General features: G+C 44.4%; 2 protein-coding genes across 7 annotated transcripts; one reads left to right on the top strand and one right to left on the bottom strand.

Annotated features, from left to right (window-relative positions):
* The first annotated feature begins 91 nt into the window (after positions 1 to 91).
* On the top strand, positions 92 to 16,045 carry fn1b (fibronectin 1b). Of its 6 annotated transcripts, none has more exons than XM_057017880.1 (46): positions 92 to 388; positions 602 to 727; positions 942 to 1,079; positions 1,207 to 1,338; positions 1,590 to 1,727; positions 1,815 to 1,955; positions 2,043 to 2,213; positions 2,325 to 2,507; positions 2,671 to 2,847; positions 2,964 to 3,119; positions 3,243 to 3,371; positions 3,475 to 3,618; positions 4,658 to 4,779; positions 5,691 to 5,859; positions 5,935 to 6,117; positions 6,202 to 6,330; positions 6,420 to 6,509; positions 6,603 to 6,797; positions 7,206 to 7,484; positions 7,560 to 7,823; positions 7,928 to 8,022; positions 8,166 to 8,334; positions 8,451 to 8,534; positions 8,700 to 8,891; positions 9,453 to 9,731; positions 9,929 to 10,120; positions 10,208 to 10,297; positions 10,447 to 10,713; positions 10,803 to 10,916; positions 11,005 to 11,166; positions 11,251 to 11,406; positions 11,513 to 11,629; positions 11,866 to 12,135; positions 12,214 to 12,404; positions 12,499 to 12,586; positions 12,674 to 12,853; positions 12,949 to 13,038; positions 13,157 to 13,345; positions 13,444 to 13,533; positions 13,674 to 14,095; positions 14,181 to 14,319; positions 14,587 to 14,748; positions 14,834 to 14,959; positions 15,039 to 15,145; positions 15,226 to 15,318; positions 15,425 to 16,045. In XM_057017880.1, the coding sequence occupies exons 1-46, from the start codon at positions 253 to 255 to the stop codon at positions 15,494 to 15,496; spliced, it is 7,338 nt and encodes a 2,445-aa protein (XP_056873860.1). In that variant the 5' UTR covers positions 92 to 252; the 3' UTR covers positions 15,497 to 16,045. The 6 variants fall into 6 exon arrangements, with proteins under 6 accessions (XP_056873860.1, XP_056873862.1, XP_056873863.1 ...); XM_057017882.1 differs by having other exon boundaries at positions 15,226 to 15,327; XM_057017883.1 differs by having other exon boundaries at positions 11,866 to 12,404.
* Positions 16,046 to 16,465: 420 nt separating this feature from the next.
* On the bottom strand, positions 16,466 to 21,530 carry atic (5-aminoimidazole-4-carboxamide ribonucleotide formyltransferase/IMP cyclohydrolase). Its single transcript, XM_057017889.1, has 15 exons — positions 21,371 to 21,530; positions 21,029 to 21,155; positions 20,809 to 20,952; positions 20,121 to 20,209; positions 19,877 to 20,028; positions 18,729 to 18,885; positions 18,440 to 18,565; positions 18,230 to 18,337; positions 18,062 to 18,147; positions 17,900 to 17,989; positions 17,696 to 17,821; positions 17,514 to 17,606; positions 17,242 to 17,424; positions 16,899 to 17,054; positions 16,466 to 16,755 (listed from the first exon to the last, which is right to left on the bottom strand). Exons 1-15 carry the CDS (start codon positions 21,387 to 21,389, stop codon positions 16,636 to 16,638), a joined length of 1,776 nt encoding a protein of 591 aa, XP_056873869.1. The 5' UTR covers positions 21,390 to 21,530; the 3' UTR covers positions 16,466 to 16,635.
* Between the last annotated feature and the right edge of the window lie 860 nt (positions 21,531 to 22,390).

The raw sequence follows: 22,390 nt of genomic DNA, 5'->3' as shown, positions 1-22,390 counted from the left end.
CCCTTCCTGAAAGGGATTATTCCCCCCTTCTAGGGTGGGTCATCCAGTAAGAGCCCTCCCCTTTGGTCCGAGTATAAATGCGGTGCGCGCACCTCGGCTCAGCCTGGTGCAGCAGCTGCGCGGCGGCAGCGGGGATCAGAGAACAAGGGACCGAAACAATCTCTCCAAACCAGCTAAAATACTAAATTACTTTTCTTTGCTGATTATTGCATCCCCCCTCAATTTTTTTTAGAATCACACCCTGTCCTCAAAATGACCAGCGCCCCCCTGACAGGGTTGCTGGTTGCGCTTTGCGTAAGCAGCGCAGTCCACGGCTTGCCAAAGACCAAAAGACAAACGGGCCAGTATCAGGTGTATCCCGACATCGTCCCAGCAGACGACGCAAAAGGTTTGTGAAAATGCTGATTACAAATTTGACTTGTAAAGTTTGTTTTTTCTTTATAATTGCACCTATTTTTTCCTTAGTTCTGGCCCAAGTAGCTCCTAATAATGTAGAAAATTATTTAATAGGCAATTTGCAGGCAAATGAAAATGTGCCTATGCATACCAATAATTATCTTTACACAACTTGATAAAACTTGTTTTGTGGTTTGATTTCTAGTTGGCTGTGAGGAAAACGGACGCACTTACAGACCAAACGAGCAGTGGGAGAAAGCCTACCTTGGCAGCACGCTGGTGTGTTCCTGCAATGGAGCAGCGGGCATCAAATGTAAAACTAAGCCTGAAGGTCAGCGTGAGACCAGTGCAAAAATTCCTCAGCGAGCAAATTTTTTCTTCCTGTTCAGACTGCCCATGAAAATAAACAAATACAGCAACAATCCGACACATTTTAGCAAAGAAATGAAAGTCATTTTCATGTGTGTATTGTGCAGCCACTGGAACAGTCTCATGATGTTGGGGGGAAAAACAAAATCCAAACCTTTCATTGTTTCTGTTTTCAGTTGAGGAAACCTGTTATGATAAGCACAATCTCCGGACATACCAGGTTGGTGAAACATATGAGAGACCAAAGGATGGGATGATTTGGGACTGCACCTGTATCGGCTCTGGGCGGGGCAAAATTAGCTGCACTATTGCAAGTAAGATGCAGCTGAATTCATTTCACCAGTTCACATGCGCTACAAATTTAATTTTAAATGCATTTTTGTTTAGATGTGCAGAGGCGTGTATGCTGAGGAGTGAAAGTTTTGCTTTTGTCCTCTCCAGACCGTTGCCATGAAGGGGGAAGGTCTTACAAAATTGGGGAAACTTGGAAGAGACGTCATGAATCAGCCGACTACATGCTGGAGTGTGTCTGTCTCGGAAATGGCAAAGGGGAGTGGACCTGCAAGCCCGTGGGTCAGTACTGTCACTGCCTTTAAACATGCAATGCTGCTAATTTGGCCACTCACAGAATCTTAACGCCTATCATGACTGCGTTTGATACTCTTGCACATATTTGGCAGCGGTCCAGTGTGCGAGTGAGAAAGCACAGATTTTGATTTTCCCTCTCCCTTTTGTCTCTCTTCTGAGAAGACTAAGGTGCCTGCTTGCATACCATCTTGACAGGCTGCAAATGAATTAAATTTGACTTTTTCCCTGTGTTGCAGCTGAGCGTTGCTATGACACCGATGCATCTTCTTCATACGTCGTGGGGGAGACTTGGGAGAAACGCTACCAAAGCTGGATGATGCTGGACTGCACCTGTCTGGGCGAGGGAAATGGGCGTATCACCTGTACCTCCAGGAGTAAGGAGCACAAAAACACCCCTTTTTTTTGTATACTGCAGTCGCACAACGGCTGCTGAAATGCATGTTTTTGTTGCTCCCCAATAGACCGTTGCAATGACCAGGACACCAGGGCTTCCTACCGTGTTGGAGAAACTTGGACAAAGTTGGACTCCAGTGGGTACACCCTGCAGTGTCAGTGCTTAGGAAACGGCCGTGGAGAGTGGCAGTGTGGCAATGCTGTCAGGAGTAAGACTCTTATTTTGCTTAATAAAACACCCAGAGCTTTATTCTGATCTCAGCATTCACACGCTTGACTTTCATTATGGGCTATAGACACAGGTGTTGTCGTGACCCCCACAAGCCATCAAAAGGTCGCCACTTACGGGACATGTCGCACGGACGCTGGAGTCACCTACAGCGATGGACAGAGCTGGTTCAGAAACCAGGGCAGCCAGCAGATGATCTGTACCTGCCTGGGAAGTGGGGTCAGCTGTAATGAGTACGGTGAGTACAAGAAGATGTGAGGAAGACGGTTTTTGCTTGTCTGTTGTGAAATAAGTTGGAAAGTCATTGTTTTGTCCACATTTTCTTGCTTTTCCCCCCTCTTTTGTGCAGAGGTCAGGAACCAGGCATATGGTGGTAACTCTAATGGTCAGCCCTGCGCGCTCCCATTCGTCTTCAGGGGAAAGACCTACTATTCCTGCACCTCAGATGGACGCACAGACGGACAGCTCTGGTGCTCAACAACCTCAGACTTTGAGAAAGATCGCCAGTACTCTTTCTGTACTGAAAAGAATGGTGAGACTCAAGGCTACATTTGGAAAAAGGTTTTCCAATCTAGAATCCCCAACATGTAATCTCTGTTCATTTTAATTGATGTTTGCTGTGAAGTCTGTTACAGAATATTTATCAGTGGTATTAATGTGACAAGTTAGATAACCAGGTAATCTCTCCAATCCAGTCATTGTTGCTACAAGAGGTGGAAACTCTAATGGGGCCCTGTGCCACTTCCCCTTCATCTATGGTGGCCGCAACTACACTGATTGCACCGCTGATGGGCGGCGTGATACCATGAGATGGTGTGGTACCACCTACGACTACGACTCTGACCAGCTCTACGGGTTCTGCCCCATGGCAGGTGAGAACACGGCTGCTGTATTGTTAATATTGTTTGAGCTTTAATAACAAATTCAATTTCTGAGTAAATAAGCGCTTAAATAAGATAAATGTAACCTTTTGTTCTCTGTCATATAGCTCATGAGGAGCTGTGCACCACCAGCGATGGGGTAATGCATCGTGTTGGTGACAAGTGGGACAAACGCCATGATGTCATGGGTCACATGATGCAGTGCACATGCTTGGGCAACGGCCGCGGGGAATGGAACTGTGTTGCTTATTCACAACTGCGAGGTCAGAAAGGCCCCAAGCCCGAAACTTAGAGCATTTTCAAAAGATTAAGCCTTTTTGCCAGTTTTTACCTTCCCAATAGACAAGGTGGTGTTTTGATCCATCCTTCTCCTGTTCTGTGAGCAGACCAGTGCATCGTCGATGGCATTTACTATGAGGTGAACCAGGAATTTTCCAAACGCCACAAAGAGGGCTACATGATGAACTGCACCTGCTACGGAGAGGGACGTGGCCGCTGGAAGTGCGACGCTGTCGGTGCGTCTTTCTGTTGATTGGCTGAGCCATTGGGGAATAAGAGCATCTCATCTCAGATTTACTGCAGGTTCTGACCAGTGATGTTGTCCCTTTACTCCAACAGATCAGTGCCAGGAACCACAAACCAGGGCTTTCTACCAGATAGGAGAATCCTGGGACAAAGTCCTCCATAACAAGCAGTACCGCTGTTATTGCTACGGCAACGGAATTGGGGAGATGAGTTGTCAACCTCAGGGGAGCCAGCCGGGTAGGAGGGATACATCATGTCTCTCAGCTTCATCTCATTTTTCTTTATGTGCCACCTGGTTTGTATTTAAGTGTGGATGCAAGTGTTCCGATGTTTTTTTGTTTTTAAAAAAACTTTATATGCTGCTGAGCTTCCTCGAGAACTTCTTCTTCAACAGTAGTCAGCATCACAAATCATCCGTCCCCACTGAACACCCATTACTAATAAATATTAGTCATAAAATTCCCTGTAAACAGTATATCTTTGATATTCTAATGAATGTTAAATGTCCTATTTGTTTGACATTACAATCAATTATCCAAATCGCTGCTGGTCACTCAGGCGTTTTAGAATCCAAAGCCTAAACCTTTGCAATTAAAATGATTTTGTCCTCTGCTTCCTGTAGCTTTCGGACCAACATTTGTTGGTGCTTTACTCACCTACCAGCAACCTCTGATCACACCTGACTGAACTAAAAAGGTTGCTGGGGTGAGATGGGGGTCTGAGCTTCCTTCTCCACTTTGAAGTTTGGCAAATGGTGAAGTGTGGCCAGTCCCACCACCCCTGTTTACCCCTCTGGTTCTTTGGTGTCTGCTTTCGCTCGTTGCTCTTTTGAGTTTGTACTTCCCCCGCCTTAGTTTAATGACCTGCTGTGGGGAAGTGGGTTATTCAGAGGGGGTTTGTCTGATAATGTGATGTCCACAGGTTGAGTCATAATTGCTTGATGGAGAACTTTGTTCCCCACCAGGTCGTGAGTCCTGAAACGACTGACCTCAAATGTTCCAGAACTTTCAGTCAAATTACTGTGTTGTGCTTAGGAGGGATTATATAAGGCTATATAAACACTGCTGAATATGATATTTCTGTTATGTTACTCTGTTTAATGTCAGTGGCTGTTAGAACTGGTTTTGCATTTTCTACTGGTTTGTTTTTATGCCAAAATGTAAATTATCAGCAACTCATGAAAGTAACTGACTCATCTACACAAGTAGTTCTAAACACCTAGTTCTTGGTCTCACACCCTCTCCTTTTGTCTTCCTCTCCTTATTTTACTAATCAGGTGGCCACATACCTGTCCGGGTCATCATCACAGAGGCAGGAAAGCAGCCAAACTCCCATCCCATCCAGTGGAACCCACCTTCATCGGTCCACATTACTCAGTACATCCTCAAATGGAGAATTGTAAGCGTCTTTGGTTTTTAAGTTTCTTGTCATCCAGAGTTTGATTTTTTTTTGTTTGCTGACTGCTGAACAAACAATCTGAATGAGGTCAGATGCTTTTGGAAATGTTACAAAAATGTGAGCAGTAAAACACAATTTATAGGTAGAAGAATAGCCAATTAGTAATGATTTATTTTTACCACACCTTCTATTTTCTTTGAAGATGAGAGAAGTATTTATGCATTTCAAGTGAAACAGATTTCTCTGAAGAGGTTTGTATATTTTGGAGAGTTACATAACGACCTTGTCCGGCCTTCCTGTAGACAAGCTTAGTAGTTTTCCAAAAGAGGGGAAAAAATAGTTTAACTCCTAAATCGGGAAACATTAACACATTATGAACATATTAACCCCTTAAAACTCAATTAATGTCTACATCAAAAACTCTTAGCGTGTCATCTATGCTATTATTTTCTTTAGATTTATGCATTTCATCTAGCAATAAAACAAGTTCAACTCAGTTGAAAAGCAATTCACTAGCAGCACCATTACAGAATCTATGTTGCATTATATCAGTTTAATAATTAAGGTCTTTTATTGATTTTTCCAAATCATCCACATTGTGACACACTTATCTTTGAGATTTCAGTCAGTGAAGTCCTCTCTCATAAAGTTGGAAGCCGATTCCTACCAATGTGTTTAAAAAAAAAAAAGAGTATTAAGGTGTCGTATTGATTAGTGTTCTCAAAATAATGGCAAAACATTTCAGTAATAAACTCAAACTTCTATCAGATAAGAGGCGACATTTTACCAGAAAGAATCAGCGTTTTCTATTGTACAATCCCATTTCACTGGATATTATTTAAAATGTGTTCTTAAAAATAGTTTTGCTCTGTGTGTTTTTCCACACTTTATTCGATTTACCGCTGTTGTAGAAAAATTCTATGAAGGCCTGGAGGGAGGCCACCATCCCCGGCCACATCAACTCCTACACCATTAGTGGGCTGCGGCCAGGCCTCACGTATGAGGGTCAGCTGATTAGCATCCTGCGCTACGGAAACCGCGAGGTCGCACGGTTTGAATTCACCACGACCGATGGTTCTCGTAAGTGAAATAAAGCCGCTGCTTTCCCTCAGTACATGTAGAGATTTTAACGGAAATGCTCCTTCCTCTCCCTAGTGGAAGAAACAGTGGGAGAGACGACCCAGCCGCCTCCGCTGGTAGACACTTCACAATCGGTGACAGAAATCACTTCAAACAGCTTCGTTGTGTCGTGGACGTCAGCCTCGTCCACCATCTCAGGCTTCAGGGTGGAGTATGAGCTCAGCGAGGATGGGACTGATCGAAAAACGCTGACTAAGCGTAAGTAATTCATCATAAATTACAGATCGAGAAAGTAAAATCAATCTCCTGGCACCTGTAACATCTTTTCAATGGCTTCTCCAGAGCTTCCACACACAGCCTCGTCGGTCAACATTGGCGACCTCCTGCCGGGACGCAGGTATGATGTCAGGGTCTACGAGCTTCCAACTCAGGGAGAGCCACACCTGATCCTCACAACCTCCCCGACCACCGGTGATGGGACAATTCTGCACTTTTTCATGGGAATGGCTTAATAATTTTCCTACACAAACTATAACATTCATTTTCTCTCCTCTACTCAGCTCCTGACACTCCTGCTCAGCTTACGATCAAAGACGTTAGGGAGTCTTCAATCCAAATCAGCTGGACCAGACCTCAGGCACCCATCACTGGTAAAGAACTTCCCCCTGTGCATGATGCAAAATCTCAAGTTCGTTCCAGTATATCTACAACCCTCATTTTCATTTGCTGATTGTGCCTGCCAGGTTACCGTGTGGTGTACACACCCTCAATAGAAGGCAGCAGTACAGAGCTACTCCTGCAAGGTTCACCTACTTCAGTCAACCTTGTGGACCTCAAACCCGGTCTTCTTTACAACATCAGCATCTATGCTGTGAAACAGAATCAGGAGAGTAAGCCTATTTTCCTACAGGTCAGCACGGCTGGGTCTTCCCTGCCAGGTACGTACAGTACTTTTTAAGAAAAAAAAGGGCTGTATTTTATACCTGAGTAATTTAGTAGTAATGCTAAATCTAAGCAAAGGTTGTAATTATGTACCGATTCCTTAGACAGTCAGGGTCTTTATGAAAGACTTGTCAACATGTACGCTTACAGCTAAAGTTGGGACTTTTATATTCTTCTCAGAGGCCTCCTCTCTGCCTCTTTATCAAGTCTGACCCCAGAGTCAACCTTGTGCTTTGATATTCACATGAACCTGAAGCACACACAGCTTTCACAAACTCCAAAAAGTCCTGACTATATTTTACACCACATATTTTTCTTTATGAAACTGTAGTCATACTGTGTGAGGCACGGTGTCTTGTTATCCTAGTGGAGGATTCTAATTCTCCACCACTTCCTGTCTGCAGAAAAAGTCCCATCGCCGACGGATCTAAAGTTCTATGAAGTTTCAGATGCGAAGATCACAATAACCTGGACTGGTCCTCCCACTAGGGTGACTGGGTATAAGGTGACCTACTCCCCAGTTGGGGCCAACAGAGCTGATTTGAGACCCATGACGCTGCCCATCTCACCCAACGCGTACGCTGACATCACTGACCTGCAGCCTGGCACGCTCTATCGCTTTTACATCTATGCCGTTAATGGAGGAGTGGAGAGCAAGCCACTAGTGGGAGAAAAATATACCAGTAAGTGGTCCCACCGAGAAAAGAAATCCAGAGTGAGGCCTTTTAACCTGACCTCATAATTTCCAACCTCTGCAGAGCCCGACTCGCCAACTAATGTGCGCTCCAGTGACGTCAGCCATAACAGCGCGCTGGTCTTCTGGGATGCTCCTCGCTCCATTGTCACTGGCTACCGGCTCTTCTTGAGCCTTGAGGGCTCCAGCCCAATTGAAAAGAGGATCCCGGGCACGGTGACTCAGTACCCATTGAAGAATTTACGTCCAGACACCGAGTACACCATCACTCTTCACTCTGAACTGGACAACAAACTCAGCGAGGCCGTCACTTCATATTTTAGGACCAGTCAGTATTGAGAAAAAGAACATAAATGGAGGGAAAAGTGTGGCATTTTATTCCATTTAACAGTGTTTTAATCAATGTTTTAAACCACTTTAATTTCATCCTAGGTCCACAGTTGGGAAATGCTCCTTACTATAACACAGAAGTCACTGACACTGCCATCACCATCACTTGGATCCCCATCCGCAGATTTAGCTACAAGGTACACAGCTGCATCATCAATGCGTTCAAACAATACACCCTTCCTTCATGTAGTATGGAAGAGACTTTTATATTTCAGTGTTTATGATGAGTTTTTATTGTCTCTTGTTTCCTAACTTTGGATGTTTGTGGCCCTCTCCCCAGGTTTCTGTGCTTTCCAGCCAGGAAGGGGAGTCTCCCAAAGAGCAGACTTCTGGGACAGGAAGAATTTATATTACTGGCTTGATTCCTGGTACACAGTACACCTACAGCGTTCAGCCCATCTTCAATGGACAAAACCGTGGAAATCCCATCGTCCGGGACGTTGTCACTTGTGCGTATCCAATACCTCTTAATGGGGCCAACCCCCCTCATCAACACTTTGGCCAGAATTTAAACCAGAGCATGGGTCTTGTGCTTGTGTAACAGTTTCTTTTCATTCCCTCACAGCGTTGTCCCCTCCCACTGACCTCAGAGTGAGTTCCAGGCCAGGCACCGATCTCACTGTCCACTGGGTAGCTTCCAGTACACCAGGTAAATATTGAGTGAAGGGGGGTAAATCTAGACCTTGTCCTTGCCGTGGTATTTTCTTTTTTCTAGGACAAACTTCTTTCAAATATTGACTTGAAAATTGCAAAACCTTGTTTGAATGCTGTTCTATGTCGCCCCCATATTTGTTGTGCATGTCTACTTTGGAAGGCATCACAGGCTACAGAGTAACAAGCACGCCCACGAACGATCAGCGAGGAAGCTCCGTGGATGAGTCTGTCGGTGCTCATAAAACATCCATCATGCTAGAGAGCCTGACACCCGGTGTTGAGTACAACATCAGCGTTTACACTACCAAGGGTCTTTTGGAAAGCCTGCCTGTGTCCACTGTTGTCACACCAGGTACGAGGAAAGAGGAAAGCATTCACGTGTTTCCAATGACACACACATCTACATACATAGCACAGACCAAGGTCAGAATTCAGGTTATAATGATCTATAACGCCATGCATAACATTCAAAATGTTTTTGCCAATTACTCAAATTTTTTTTTGAGTGCGTGCGCCTCATGAAAGTGTATGAGGTAAAACCAACAGAATAATTTAAGACAAACATGTTGTTTGCAGCTGCTGTTTGGGCCTGACTGCTCATTTTAATTGATTTGTGTTTGTGCAATCGCTTTGCAAACTAATGTCCTACATGCATGGGATTCTGTTTGTCACTCGGGATGTGCGTGTTTGTTGAGGCATGTCTCCAACAGTTGAATCTTTGTTCTAATTTGAAAACCAACAAAAAATCCATGTCGACTAGTAGAAGTTTTTGATTCATCTCCATGCAGCATGGCTGTATTTTTTACTGCTTTGATGATGCTACCAATGGACCATGATCTATTTTTTATTTGATTTTTTTTAATTCTGTCTCTCTAATTGTGCTTGCGCTTTGAAACTGCCCTAACCCTTTCAGAAATCCCCACACCGAGTCACATTGACTTTGTCGACATTACTGACGCCACCATTGGCCTGCGTTGGACCCCTCTGAACTATACTGCCGTTACAACTTACCGAATAATGATAGTAGCCTCAGGCCAGAGCTTGGCATTTTTTCAAGATGTGGTGGAGGCATCTGCTGGTTATTACACGATTCGCGGTTTGGAGCCAGGCGTGGACTATGAGATCAGTATCTTCGCTGTTACAGAAGATGGAGAAAGCAAGCCGACCACACACACAAAGCAAACACATGCTGGTGACTTATCTCTTTCACTTAATCAATGGGGAGGGGTGGGTTTTGGGTCGCAAGAGGTGATACTAAAAGTCACAATTACAGTAAAACTAAGAATGTATATTTGCAGTTGTATGTTAACATTTTTATTTTCTAAGATACTTTTCAAATTCCAGACAGAATATTTCATTTTTTTAAACTCTTTTCTCTTATTTTTTCAGTCATTCCAGCACCCACCAAGCTGCAGTTTGGAGGGGTGGGTCCTGACTACATCAGAGTGACATGGACAGTGCCGTACATGTCCACAGCGAGCGACATCTCTCGTTTTGTCATTCGTTACCACCCTGTAGCTACGGACGACGACGTCAAGGAGGTGAATGTTGGTGGAGCCACAAACACCTTCCTGCTGCAAAGTAAGTTCAATGGTGACACCTCTGGTGCCTGCTGGAATTGCTGGGGCTGTTTTGCGTGTTAGCATTCAAATTGTATTTTTCATTCAGACCTGTTGCCCAACACGGAGTACCGCATCAACGTCGTGAGTGTGTACGGGGAACAAGAAAGCCAACCAGCCACAGGAACCCAGAAAACGAGTAAGTTTGACCATTGGACTCTGAAATTTGAAGCGCCAAAACCATGGTGTTGGACGTACAGTTAACTTAAGTCAATTTTTGACAAGATCAGTACGCACATTATTAAAATAGAGCCAAGATAACACATGCAATATCACCCTTTTCTTCAGCTCTGGACTCCCCCACCGGTTTGGACTTCTCTGACATTAACACCAACTCCTTTACTGTCCACTGGGTGGCTCCAACCTCTACCATCACTGGATACCGCATACGCTATCAGAAGACAAGTGGCGGGCGTGGAAAAGATGAGAGGGTGCCGCCAACCAGGAATTACTTCACTTTAACTGGACTGGAACCGGAAACAGAGTATCTGGTTCACGTGTTCGCTGTAAACAGCAATCAGGAAAGCCAGCCCCTGACGGGCACACAGGCCACCAGTGAGTTTCTTTGCTGGTATTTTTGGTCACCATCAAATCCTATTTTTGTTTTCTGACATGAGCAACCTAAATATTTTGACACTTTCCAGTCTCTAATGCTCCCACTGACCTGGCGGTAACGTCTTCCACTTCAACCACCATCACCATTCGCTGGGACGCTCCCTCTGTCACAGTAAAGAATTACAAGATCTCCTATGGACCAAGTCTGTCATGTCTTTCTTTATATGGTCCTCTAAACCTTGTGCTGATTCTAAATTCAACCTTGGATCTTCTTTCATTTTCTGCCTGTAGGAGGAAGATCTCCCCAAGAGTTCTCAATCCCAGGCACCGAGACTACTGCAACCATCACCAACCTGACTCCTGATACCGAATACACCATCACAGTCTACGCTGTGGCAGGACGAGGAGACAGCCCAGCTTCCAGCACCCCAGTCTCCATCACACACAGGACTGGTACAACAAGGCTTAACTCAGTGAGACTCCTAAACATGCATTCAACAAGCAGATAAATACCAGTCTTTCTTTTCTCTATTTTAGATATCGAGCCTCCCACAAACATGAAACTGACAGATGTCATTGACAACGCCATCACAGTGAGCTGGACACCAGCCCAGGGTCCAGTTAGAGGCTACAGAATCACCAGTGTCCCCAGGAATGGCCTGGGGCCCTCCTACACTGAGGATGTTGGCCCTCGTATGTCATAAATACACAACTGCTCACAACGCAACATTGTACATAAAGAAAGATCTATTTCATTCACTCTTACGGTTTTTATTTTGTATGTGCTCCTCTGTTACAGAACAGAGACAGTTGACGTTCACAGGCCTGATGCCCACTGTTGAGTATGTTGTGAGCGTTTACGCTCTTGGCAATGATGGACAGCCATCTTCCCCCGTGGTGGACAGTGCAGTCACTGGTTAGTTTGACTGTAAATGACACAAGAAAGTGAACGTTTGTTGGTTTTAGTGCAGCAAACCTTGTAGATAGAACAGTAGTTTAAAAAAAATGGGTGGAAAAAGGTGAGCTAAACTTTTATATTTTGAGCAGTGTTGCACACTTTCTTATCTCAACATACAGTATATCATCCTGTAATCTATTACATATTTTGCCAACAAATTAGCCTAATTTCCCCATATTTTCATTCTTCTGCAGCCATGGACCGCCCAAAAGACCTGACCTTCTCTGACATTGACTTCAACTCTATGCGCATCACTTGGGACAGTCCCGATGGCACCGTGACAGCATACCGCATTTTGTACTCCAGTCCAGAGGAAAGCGAGAGAGAGGTGCGCCCAGCCCCCAGAGGTGACCATGACAGCGCGCTGCTGAGAAATCTTCAGCCTGGGACCGAATACACCGTTAAAGTCATTGCCTTCCATGACCGAAGACCCAGCAAACCATTGGTGGGAACCCAGGCCACAGGTAGAAAGAGAAAGCAGGAAAGAACACAAGTCCTTTCTTCTTGTTCCTCCGGTCCTAAATTTCTTTTTGTTGTTCCAGTTCTTCCTCCTCCAACCAGCCTTCAGATCTCTGACGTCGATGCCTCCTCCTTGACTGTGTCGTGGCAAGCTCCCAATGCTGCGCGCCTGACCGGCTACCGTGTGGTTGCCAGTCCCAAGAATGTCAACAGCCCTGCCAAAGAAATAAACGTTTCTCCAGATACCACACGTGTGGCTATCCCTGGGCTCATGGTAAACACAACCATACAGTGTACAAGTCCGACCTGGACTGACGTCATTGTCTTCATCAAGTCATGAAACAGCATCATCTGTATGTGCATCACAGGTGGCAACCAACTACCAGATCCAAGTCTATGCTCTGAAGAACTCTGTCACCAGCAGACCATTGGAGGGCGAGACGACCACACTGGAAGGTAACTGGCTGCGCTGAAGCTGGACCCATTAAGCTCTACTGTTGCTCTGTTTTATGACCATATTCCCCCCCCCCCACCTCCATGCAGCTATGAGTCCTCCTCGTCGTGTGCGTATCTCTGAGGTGAAAGACACTTCTTTCACGCTGACCTGGCGTTCAAAGACTGACTCCATCACTGGCCACCTCATCCAGGCCACCCCCATCGGTGGCTCGCATCCCACAGTGACCAAAATCATTCCAGGAGATGTGAACACCTACACTCTAACAGGTAAGTGCACCCCCGTTTCTTTCTATAAAATTTAACCTATTTGCAGTTCTGCCTGTCCTCACTGCATTTTTGTGTTCTTTTTTATTTCTTCGAAGATTTGCAGCCCAGAACTACCTACTCTGTCAGCCTGTACACTATTAATGGAAACACCAAGAGTGACCCATTCACTCTCATTCTTAAAACAGGTGAATTAATGGTTCATAAGTTCTCAGGTCAATAGACAAGTAATCCTCCCATGGCTATAAAATTTAATATGGTAACTTGTATTTTATGTTTGTCACTGAAAATGGCTTTTTTTCATAGCTGAGCCAGTGGTCCAAGCTCCCACCAACCTCCATTTTACATTGCTCACCCCCACCTCGATCTCCTTCACCTGGCAGCCCCCCTCCACGCAGATCACAGGATACGACATCACCTACGAGGAGTCAGGGAGGGCACCGCAAGTGCTCACACCACGACCCCATGCAGGCCAAAATTACGCCACCATAGCTGGTACGGAAGCTTCAGACTTCACTAGAGACATTACATCTTGAGTTATATTTTAATTTCGGTAAATGTCTGGCTAAAATGTAAAATATGAACCCCTTCAGGCCTGAGCCCATCCACAGAGTACATCATTAAAATCACTGCCATCCAGAATCCATACAAAAGTATACCTCTGGTGGGCAAAATCAGAACCCGTGAGTATTTAGACCTGTTGCAATGTTGCAGATTACACTATATCTAGATGCTTAGATGGTGACCTCATAATGAGTTTATTCATTTCAAGGTCTCTCACTCTTGACTTGTCCACTTCCTTGATCCCTTTTCTCCTGTCTAGACCCCCAATCTGTCCTTCCCCTGCCCCAGCCCGGCGGTTCTGGTGGCGGCATGGATGTACCTGACAGAGGCTCAGATAACCAGATCAATATAGTGGGAAACAATGGCCAGGACGGCCAGGGTGGTCATAACCAACGCGTGGAGTACACAGAGCATAACAACATTGGCCAAAACAGAAACCCACAGACGTCCCAGGGCCAAGTTCGTGAGCCCCTGATCTTTTTGCCCCTTCCTGACCCAGAAGGACGCAGGAAACCCATCCTGAAGCTAAACATGCCTGCAGGCTCCACATTTGACAATGATACAGGCGTGCCACAGGAGGTCCAAACCAGGACCACCATCTCCTGGAACCCTGGCACTCAGGGCAACGCTTTTGTGCTGTCTTGCTATCCCGTCACAAAATTAAACGAGAAGATGTTCCAGGTAAGGTGACAAAGGTTTTCAGACTTAACCCATATTGAGTCATGTGACATGAGGCCACTAAATTTTCTTCTGTGCATTTGCTCAGGTCGAGTTGCCAGGTACAGCCACCACCGCCACCCTGGTAGGACTCACACCCGGCGCAGACTACAACGTGATTGTGGAGGCTCTGTTGGGTGCCCTCAGACAGAAGATCTTGGAGCAGGTTGTCACTGTTGGAAATACAAGTAGGTAACACAGAATAATCCAGGAGAAAGCAACTAATGTGTAAGGTTGAGTAGTCTCTCCACATTTTTTATTTTTAGTATTTTTTTAAGTACCTGTTGTAGACTGGCTTTTTTGGGGGGGATATCTCCTTTATTCACCTCACTAGCAAAGGGAAAAACCAAGAGGCAAATTAGCAAAAGAATGCCATTTTTAATCTTTATGATAAAAAGTCGAGTGTTTAATGATTAACTCTTAAATAAAGCCCTTTCCTGAATGTTACACTTCAGTCCCACAGGAAGTGCTTTCCAATCAGGATCTGTGTTATGATGCCTTTACTGCGACGTACCACGAGGTTGGAGGTGAATGGGAGCGGATGTCTGAGACAGGTTTCAAGCTGTGGTGTAAGTGCCTGGGTCTGGGCAGCGGCCACTTCAGATGCGATTCATCCAGTAAGTTTGTGGGGTATTCTTTTAGGGCCTCGTTGAGAATGAATACACTGCAAACATTTTGACATTTTTGTATGTCCAACGTCAGAATGGTGCCACGACAACGGCATCAACTACAGAACCGGGGAGAAATGGGACCGCCAAGCGGAAAATGGCCACTTGATGAGTTGCACTTGTTTGGGAAATGGCAAAGGAGAGTTCAACTGTGAACCACGTAAGGCCCTTTAACTTTTTAAAATCTTTTTTCCCCTCTCAACTGGCAGAGGAATTAATGTCTGTTATCTGAAACCCAGATGAATCAATATGCTATGACGATGGAAAAGCTTATCAGGTGGGCAACCAGTGGCAGAAGGAGTTCCAGGGTGCCATCTGCACTTGCACCTGCTTTGGACGACAGCAGGTACGATCTCTGCCATGATGTTTAGCACACAGCGTGACATTTCTGGTATAAGCATGTTTTTTTGCCCCCACCCCCATCAGGGTATGAAATGTGAGAACTGCCGGAGACCAGGTGCCAGCGTTGACGCCAGCCTGCTGCAGCCTATTAGATACGGAGACAAACTACACAAATTGGTGAATTCGGTACTTTAATTTCAATTTCCTGTCCTGTGTTCAATTTTCTTCATTTTTAACACCAGGTGATCTGTTTGAATGTGTACATTTTTTATATATCCTCCAGAATATCCATTGCCCGATCGAGTGCCTCCGACCCGACCTGCTGGCCGATGTCCCTCAGAACCCTCGGGAGTAAAAGGACCACCACCACCTGACTTCTGCTTTGCTCCCTCACTGCACTGTTTCACTCTAGATTTAACGCTGTCTGCCAGCACAGTAGTCGCCACGTCTCAGACGCATATTAACAGCAACCAAGTGTTTAAGTGCCTTCCTGCCTAAGAAAAAGTTTCCCGCAACAGCCCTGAGTACGACCATTATTGGAAGTCATTTAGGGTTTGTACCTGAACTAATGTTTTATAAATATTTTTCCCTATTTCATCTTTGAAATTTAAACCAAAGAGTTGAAACTGTCAGTACTGCGCTGAAGAATGTCAATAGTTGCAAAAATGGGCTTCTCTTGTCCCTGGGCTTGGGTTCTTTACTGGAGGGAGTTTGCACTGTGCCACATTCTCAACTCCTCTTTTCACTAATTTATCCCTCTGATCAACGTGTGAATGTGTGAACTGGGATGTGAGAATTTGCCCTGGTTTATTTTTGTACTTTCGTCTGTAACCGACGTCGCTACCATCGACGGTGGAAGTCCCTGATTTGAATAAAATTGGAGAAATCCTCTTGGAAAAATGTTTTCCCGTTTGCATTTTCTTTTGCTTTTTGACATCTTTATTGCTTCCTTGCCGATAAACCTTAATCAATCCTCATCAGGCTGAGAAGGGCATCTGCTCAATTTCAAGTAATCTGCCGTCCATCAATCCACAACTTAAGATTTTTCACCACAGGAAATGATATTTTGTATTTAGCTATCAAATCCTGAAGCCAAGTGTGAGTTGACATGAGGTAAAACTTGTGAATTTGGTCATGTAACAGGACAATTCTTGGAGTTTCCTCTAAAAGTACAACAAAATGACTACCAAGAAAAAAAGATACATCAGTTAGACCTCAACCTGACTCAAATGTTGTTGTATGGGAAGGGCACAGGAATACCTACATCAGCTACACATATTGGTGCTCTTCCATCACTCAGTCATCACAAGGAAACTACAACTACTCAAGAAGTCTTACTCGTACTTTATTTGAACATTGACAGTTACAGTACAACTGGCATCAGGACTACAAGTCAGTGCATTTCTACATTTTCAACATGATGCCGTTTTGTGTTTGTGATCTGACCCACACTGTGCTAAATAGAGCAGTGTTTAAGGAACTAGGAAGTGCCACTTAATGATGGAAGAGGCGTAGATTAGTGTGCACCAGAGTGATCCCCTGCTCATTGCAGGCATTAATGACAACCTCGTCAGCAGCCGAGCCAGAAGGAGCAGCGATGTACTCCACGCCGCTCTGCACAGGGACACAGGAGAGAATGTTATACTTTTTTATTTTATAAATCACATTTTAGAATGTGAATTTTTTTTAAAAAGGCCATTTTATGCATTTTCATAACATGGATTGTTGCGTTCCCAAATTTGCATGTGTAACATTACCCGTTTGGCACGATCAATGTTGTCTCTGAAGGGGAAGAAGGCATCGGAGCTGACAGCCACAGACTGCAGAGAGCCGATCCACTTCTTCTTTTCAGCAACAGACAGAAGCTCGGGCACCTCATCAAACATGGATTTCCACACTGCCAAATCTGGACCCTGTCAAGACAAAATAAGGACCGTTTTTGTCATAAATTAATAGGATGAACATCAGAGTTCGTGGGCAGGTGGTTGCAAAAATAATCCCAAAACACCCTCTCCCCACTTTTCAGATGCCCACCGATTAGTACAGTCCCAGACTGGTGTCAGCCTGCACACAGACAGCTACACAGATATGGACACTTACCTCTCCAATAGTGTCGCTCACATACTGGTCAATTGCATTGGCCATCTCTGCTCTCTTCACACCAGTACGGAACTTCATGTTCAGGACACGAGGGTGGTGTCTCAGCCACCAGTTATCAGCTTTGTCACCTGCCAGTCGGGTACAGTGGATACGAGACTGCTGACCCGCACCAATACCAATAACCTGCAACAGTGAACATTAGCAAGGATGCATCAGTAGATGGCGCATGAAGAGAAAAGCTAACTTTAGAGGTGAGAAATGCAGAATCCTACCTGTCCATCTTTAGCATAGCAGACTGAATTAGACTGAGTGTATTTGAGAGCGATGGTGGCCACAGTGAGATCACGTACAGCATCTTCCGAGAGCTTGTCACAAACGAAGGGTAAACAGCTGATCCAGGATTGTGCTGATATATATAGAATTATTTCGCAGGAAAATCATGACAAATACTCACAGAACCCTTGGATACAACATTGTTAAAGAATTCCTTGTTGATTATTCCTCCATTTCTCTTTTGCTTGAGGTACAGACCAAACAAGACTCTCACTTCGGTCTCATCAGGCTCATATTCTGGATCAATCTGAAGCAAATGCAAATATAAGTCAAACAGAAAACGTCAAATAACTACAACTAAAGTATTAGGGACCAAAGTTCTCACCTGGAGAACGCAGTAGTTGCCATTTTTCTTCTTGGAGAGGATTTTGAGAGCCTCCTCTTCATAACCAGGAGCTATGATTCCATCAGACACCTGAGAGTTCATCAAATTATTGCTACATGAATTCACCAATCAGGGATTAAATGCATTTGCTCATTTATTTACCTCTCTTGATATAATCTTGGCGGTGGGAACGTCACACACATCTGACACGGCAATGAAGTCTCCAAAAGAAGACATCCTGTCAGAACCTGCAAATGTTAGAGTTCATAGAGTTCAGGGCAAAATTAAACCACAGTACAGATTATTCCCTGCATCGTTTAATGCTTCGACCTCGTGCCCTGGCATAGGCCGTGGCCAGCGGGGTTAGATCCTTCATCAAATCATGCACCATGCACACTCTGGCTTCCTCCTCAGTCAGGGGAACTCCCACAGCAGCACCTTCATGAAATACAAAATATAACTGATAAGTAGATGACATCAGAACCTTTTCTCCAGAGTAACTTGAGAGAATCATAACTGCACAAAGGGTTTGTTCCTTACCCGCAGGACTGACGTGTTTGAAGGAGGTGGCTGCAGCCATACCAAGGGCCTTCTTTAACTCTCGAACCAGCTGCCAGGCATTCAGAGCATCACAGAGGTTGATGAAACCGGGGGAACCGTTGACCACTGAGACGATGCAAAACCAGGGACAAATTTTAACTTCTCTAAAGCTTAATGATCCACATTAATGCTCACTAAATGTTTAACTTAGCTGAACATTTTTCATTTTTATATGCCCCATAATGAATATCTCATTGCTAGAAATCCACTGTGCAGAGATAAGGTCTACCTTTGAGAGGAAGAGCTGGCCGCAGGGTGTAAAGTTGGGCAGGTGCTTGGTGAGGGTTCATGCCATAACGCAGAGGCAGCTGGGAAACCCCACGACTGTACTGCCCACGAAAGTAGTCCGATATGGCCTCGTCATACTGTGCCGTGTGTGTGAAGGCCTGGAGAGCAAATAACACAGATTACCTTCGAATGGGGGGAAATATACAAATTTCTATTAATAATTACATTACAATCTGGGGAAAAGGTATCCAAGTTCAGTCAAATTATGTCAAATGTCAGACACTGAACTCTAAGCTCCACATCTGTGTCAATGTGATAAGACTACAAATCTGGACTTTGAGCTGAGGGCCAATGCAAGGTGAAAAAAAAAAGTCAGCAAAGAAACTTGCAACAACTCAATGTAAATATTAGCCACAAGAGTTGATTAAATGATGAAGATCTTAAAGGCAAGTCTTTTAGGTACCTCCAACAGTTTAAATGTGCAGCTTTATGGATAATACAGGGGGACCTCTACTTACGAACATCTCTACATGCGAAATTTTCAGGTTACGAAACGTCTCAACGGGAAAATATTTCCTCTTGTTACGAAAGAAATTTCAGGATACGAAAGGCAAAAATACGCTACCGCTGCTACTCGCAGCTCGCGGAGTTTAGCGAACGTAAACATGCTTGTAGCTGCTCTGCCATTGGCTATCGCCTAGCATCTTCCTGTCATCCCATTGGCTAGGAGGGACGTCAATATGTACAAGTTTGTGTGTATCCCAGCGTCGCCTCCGGGATTTATTGTGGGTGTTCGTATGTTAGTCCATTAAATGTTCCAAGCCCCCAAAAATTCGGACATAATTTTTTTTATAAATCCGAATTTTTGGGGGCTTGGAACGGATTAGGGCATTTACATGGAAAACGCATCTCTACTTAAGTAATTTTCAGGTTACGAAACAACTTCCGGAACCAATTAATTTCGTAAGTAGAGGTCCCACTGTATCCTAATTTCACAAATGATTAAGCTCGTCCTTCATAAAACTTAACTTGATGCATTTTGCTTTTTTAACACCTTCGATGCATGCACTGTAAAGATGGTACTGTTACATTGGATTATCCATCCTTTTGTTGTAAAGAATAATTGAGTATTTCATGAGTATCAATTACTTTAAGAGCCAAAGTCCGGCGTGTTTCCACAGATGTATCTCTGTTTTCCAAACTCTCCATTTCTTTGGCCACCAATGAATAGTCAGCAGGGTCACACACGATGGTCACACGAGCATGATTTTTGGCTGCTGCTCTCAGCAGAGTTACACCACCTGCGGGGGGGGGGAATCACGAGGCTCTTATGTTAATACGAAGAAAATACAATTTACTATCACTGCTCCGTGCTCTTTTCAGCAGTACGTACCAATGTCAATCTGCTCCACGGCATCGTCCACAGTGACACTTGGGTTCGAGACAGTCTTTACAAATGGATAGAGGTTGCACACCACCACTCTTTTGAAATTATGAAAAAAATGCAACAAATAAGTCATCAGAAAGAATGGTAGGTGATGTCAAAGGTAATTCAGGTTGTGAGAAGCAGAACTATTTTTCAGAAAATTACACATTGGACAATACATCTTAAATTGTGCTGAATAAAATCCCTAAATTGAATCATTCAGATTTACATTTACATCTGATTGGGATAATCTTTCAAACTTTAACTCTTGCATCGTAAGCGCATGCATGAGTTGGACTCTGTTAAATGCTTCTTCTTTTTTTTTAACTTAAACAGAAATCCTGCCAGCATCCAACATTATCAGTTCAGCAACATCTTCAAAAGACACCACTGTGAAATCAGTGATCTAATCACATTATCCTTATACAAATGAGGGTCACAGGACAAGCATACAGCCAAAGCAGCAGTTTTCCATCAGCAGGCTGCAAAAATCAGCTGCATGTGCTCCTTTATGCACACTGGCTCAGCTTGTACTCACAGGGACACTTGGTTCTTTTCACTTCTAACTCCTGTATGAATCAATATAAACGTCACCCAAGAAGCACATTTGATAGTTTTTCCACTTTTGACATTAATATTTGTTATTCGGTCTCACCTGACCAGGCTGTAGCCCAACTTCTCCATGTCAGCAGTGTCACTGGGGCTTTTTCTGGCCAGGATGCCCCCATGGACGGCGGGATGAAGGGTCTTCACTCTGCCGCCCAACATCTCGGGGTGTCCGGTCAGGTCAGACACGTCCCTGCCGCACAGCAACAGGTGCAACAGTTTAAAACGCGCATTTCATTTTCACTTGGAGAATTTCTTAGGATGCCAACCTGACGGCCAGGCCGGCGTCCCGCAGGGCTTTGGCGGTGCCACCCGAAGCCACCAGTAACAGACCCACATCCACCAAACGTTTGGCGAACTGGACCAGTCCGGTCTTGTCTGACACGCTCAAAAGTGCTGCGAGGAAAGAGAGCAAACGAATGGAACTTACTTTACTGACGAGGCAAAACAGATAAAAGTGCACTTTGGCTACGCTTAGCTGAACGCGTGGGCTAATATTAGCAAGTGCTAACATCCTGCAACGTAGCAGAAGCAACCCTGAAGTAGTGGCGATGGATGGGATGAATCAAACTCGAATCAAACTCGAATCAAACTCGAATCAAAACTTTTACCGAGTTCCGAGGAGGCCATGTTCACGGTGCGGAGGCAGAGCGGACGTTCTCCGGGCAACAGCAGGCTTCTTCCCTCGGCTCCACTTTACAGACGCCGCGAGGTTGCGAGCGTGGAGTCACGCGCAGAAAAATCAACAAAATTCGCCCGATTTCATCACGCGCAGAGACCCGCCCGGTTGGCGACGCGCCGCCCCTCACAAGCAAACGCGCCCATGCACGCGGCGTGCAAAATGCGCGTGCAGTCCTGCAGGTCACCCCAAACTTAATTCCTTTATTTTAACACCTTTTTTCTCCTTTTATCACGTTATTTTGGCGTCTAAAACAAAGCTCTGGTTTTATGTAAATATAAAACGGGTTATATATATGCATTTCCCGTAGTTTTGAATTTCAGATTTCACTTGTATTGAATCAAAATGGCATCGTTGTGCACTTGCGCATGACCGTAAAAAGACATTCACAACAGTTTCGCTAAATTTACATGAATTTATGAGGAAATCGATAAATTTAATAGATTCAGCATTCAAGTTGGGTTTCTGTATTTTCTATCCTTTCTTTATTAACTATTCATTTAACACTTGAACTATGTTGTTTTGGCAATGATGTTGCTGTACATCAAATATTTATATATATATATTTGTATGTTGTTTAAACTTCATGAACGTAACCAGTATAAACTCTGTAGCCATGCCAGTGATCAGGCACCGTGGTTCCTGATGTTTGACCACTAGAGGGCAGAGTTGGACTGCATGGTGAGATGAAGACGTCGACGTTTTAATGCGCCACATCACAACCTTCTCTTTTCATTTAAGCTTCAAAATAAGCATTTTATTTATACATAGGGTTAAAGTTTTCAAGTCACTGTTTAACATTTACTTGAAGTGGAAAATATCTGCTTTGGAAGAGCGATCATTGCCCATCAAGCCTATTTTGCAGTCAATAAAATGTAATTAGCATATTTTTTAGTCTTCTCAGGAATAAACCCTGAATCTTGTTGCTGATCAGCTGCAATGAAGGTTATAC

This window comes from Takifugu flavidus, chromosome 2 (genome assembly GCF_003711565.1).
Source record: "Takifugu flavidus isolate HTHZ2018 chromosome 2, ASM371156v2, whole genome shotgun sequence".
In the NCBI taxonomy this organism is placed as follows: Eukaryota; Metazoa; Chordata; class Actinopteri; order Tetraodontiformes; family Tetraodontidae; genus Takifugu; species Takifugu flavidus.
This window is presented reverse-complemented; position numbering and strand designations above follow the sequence as displayed.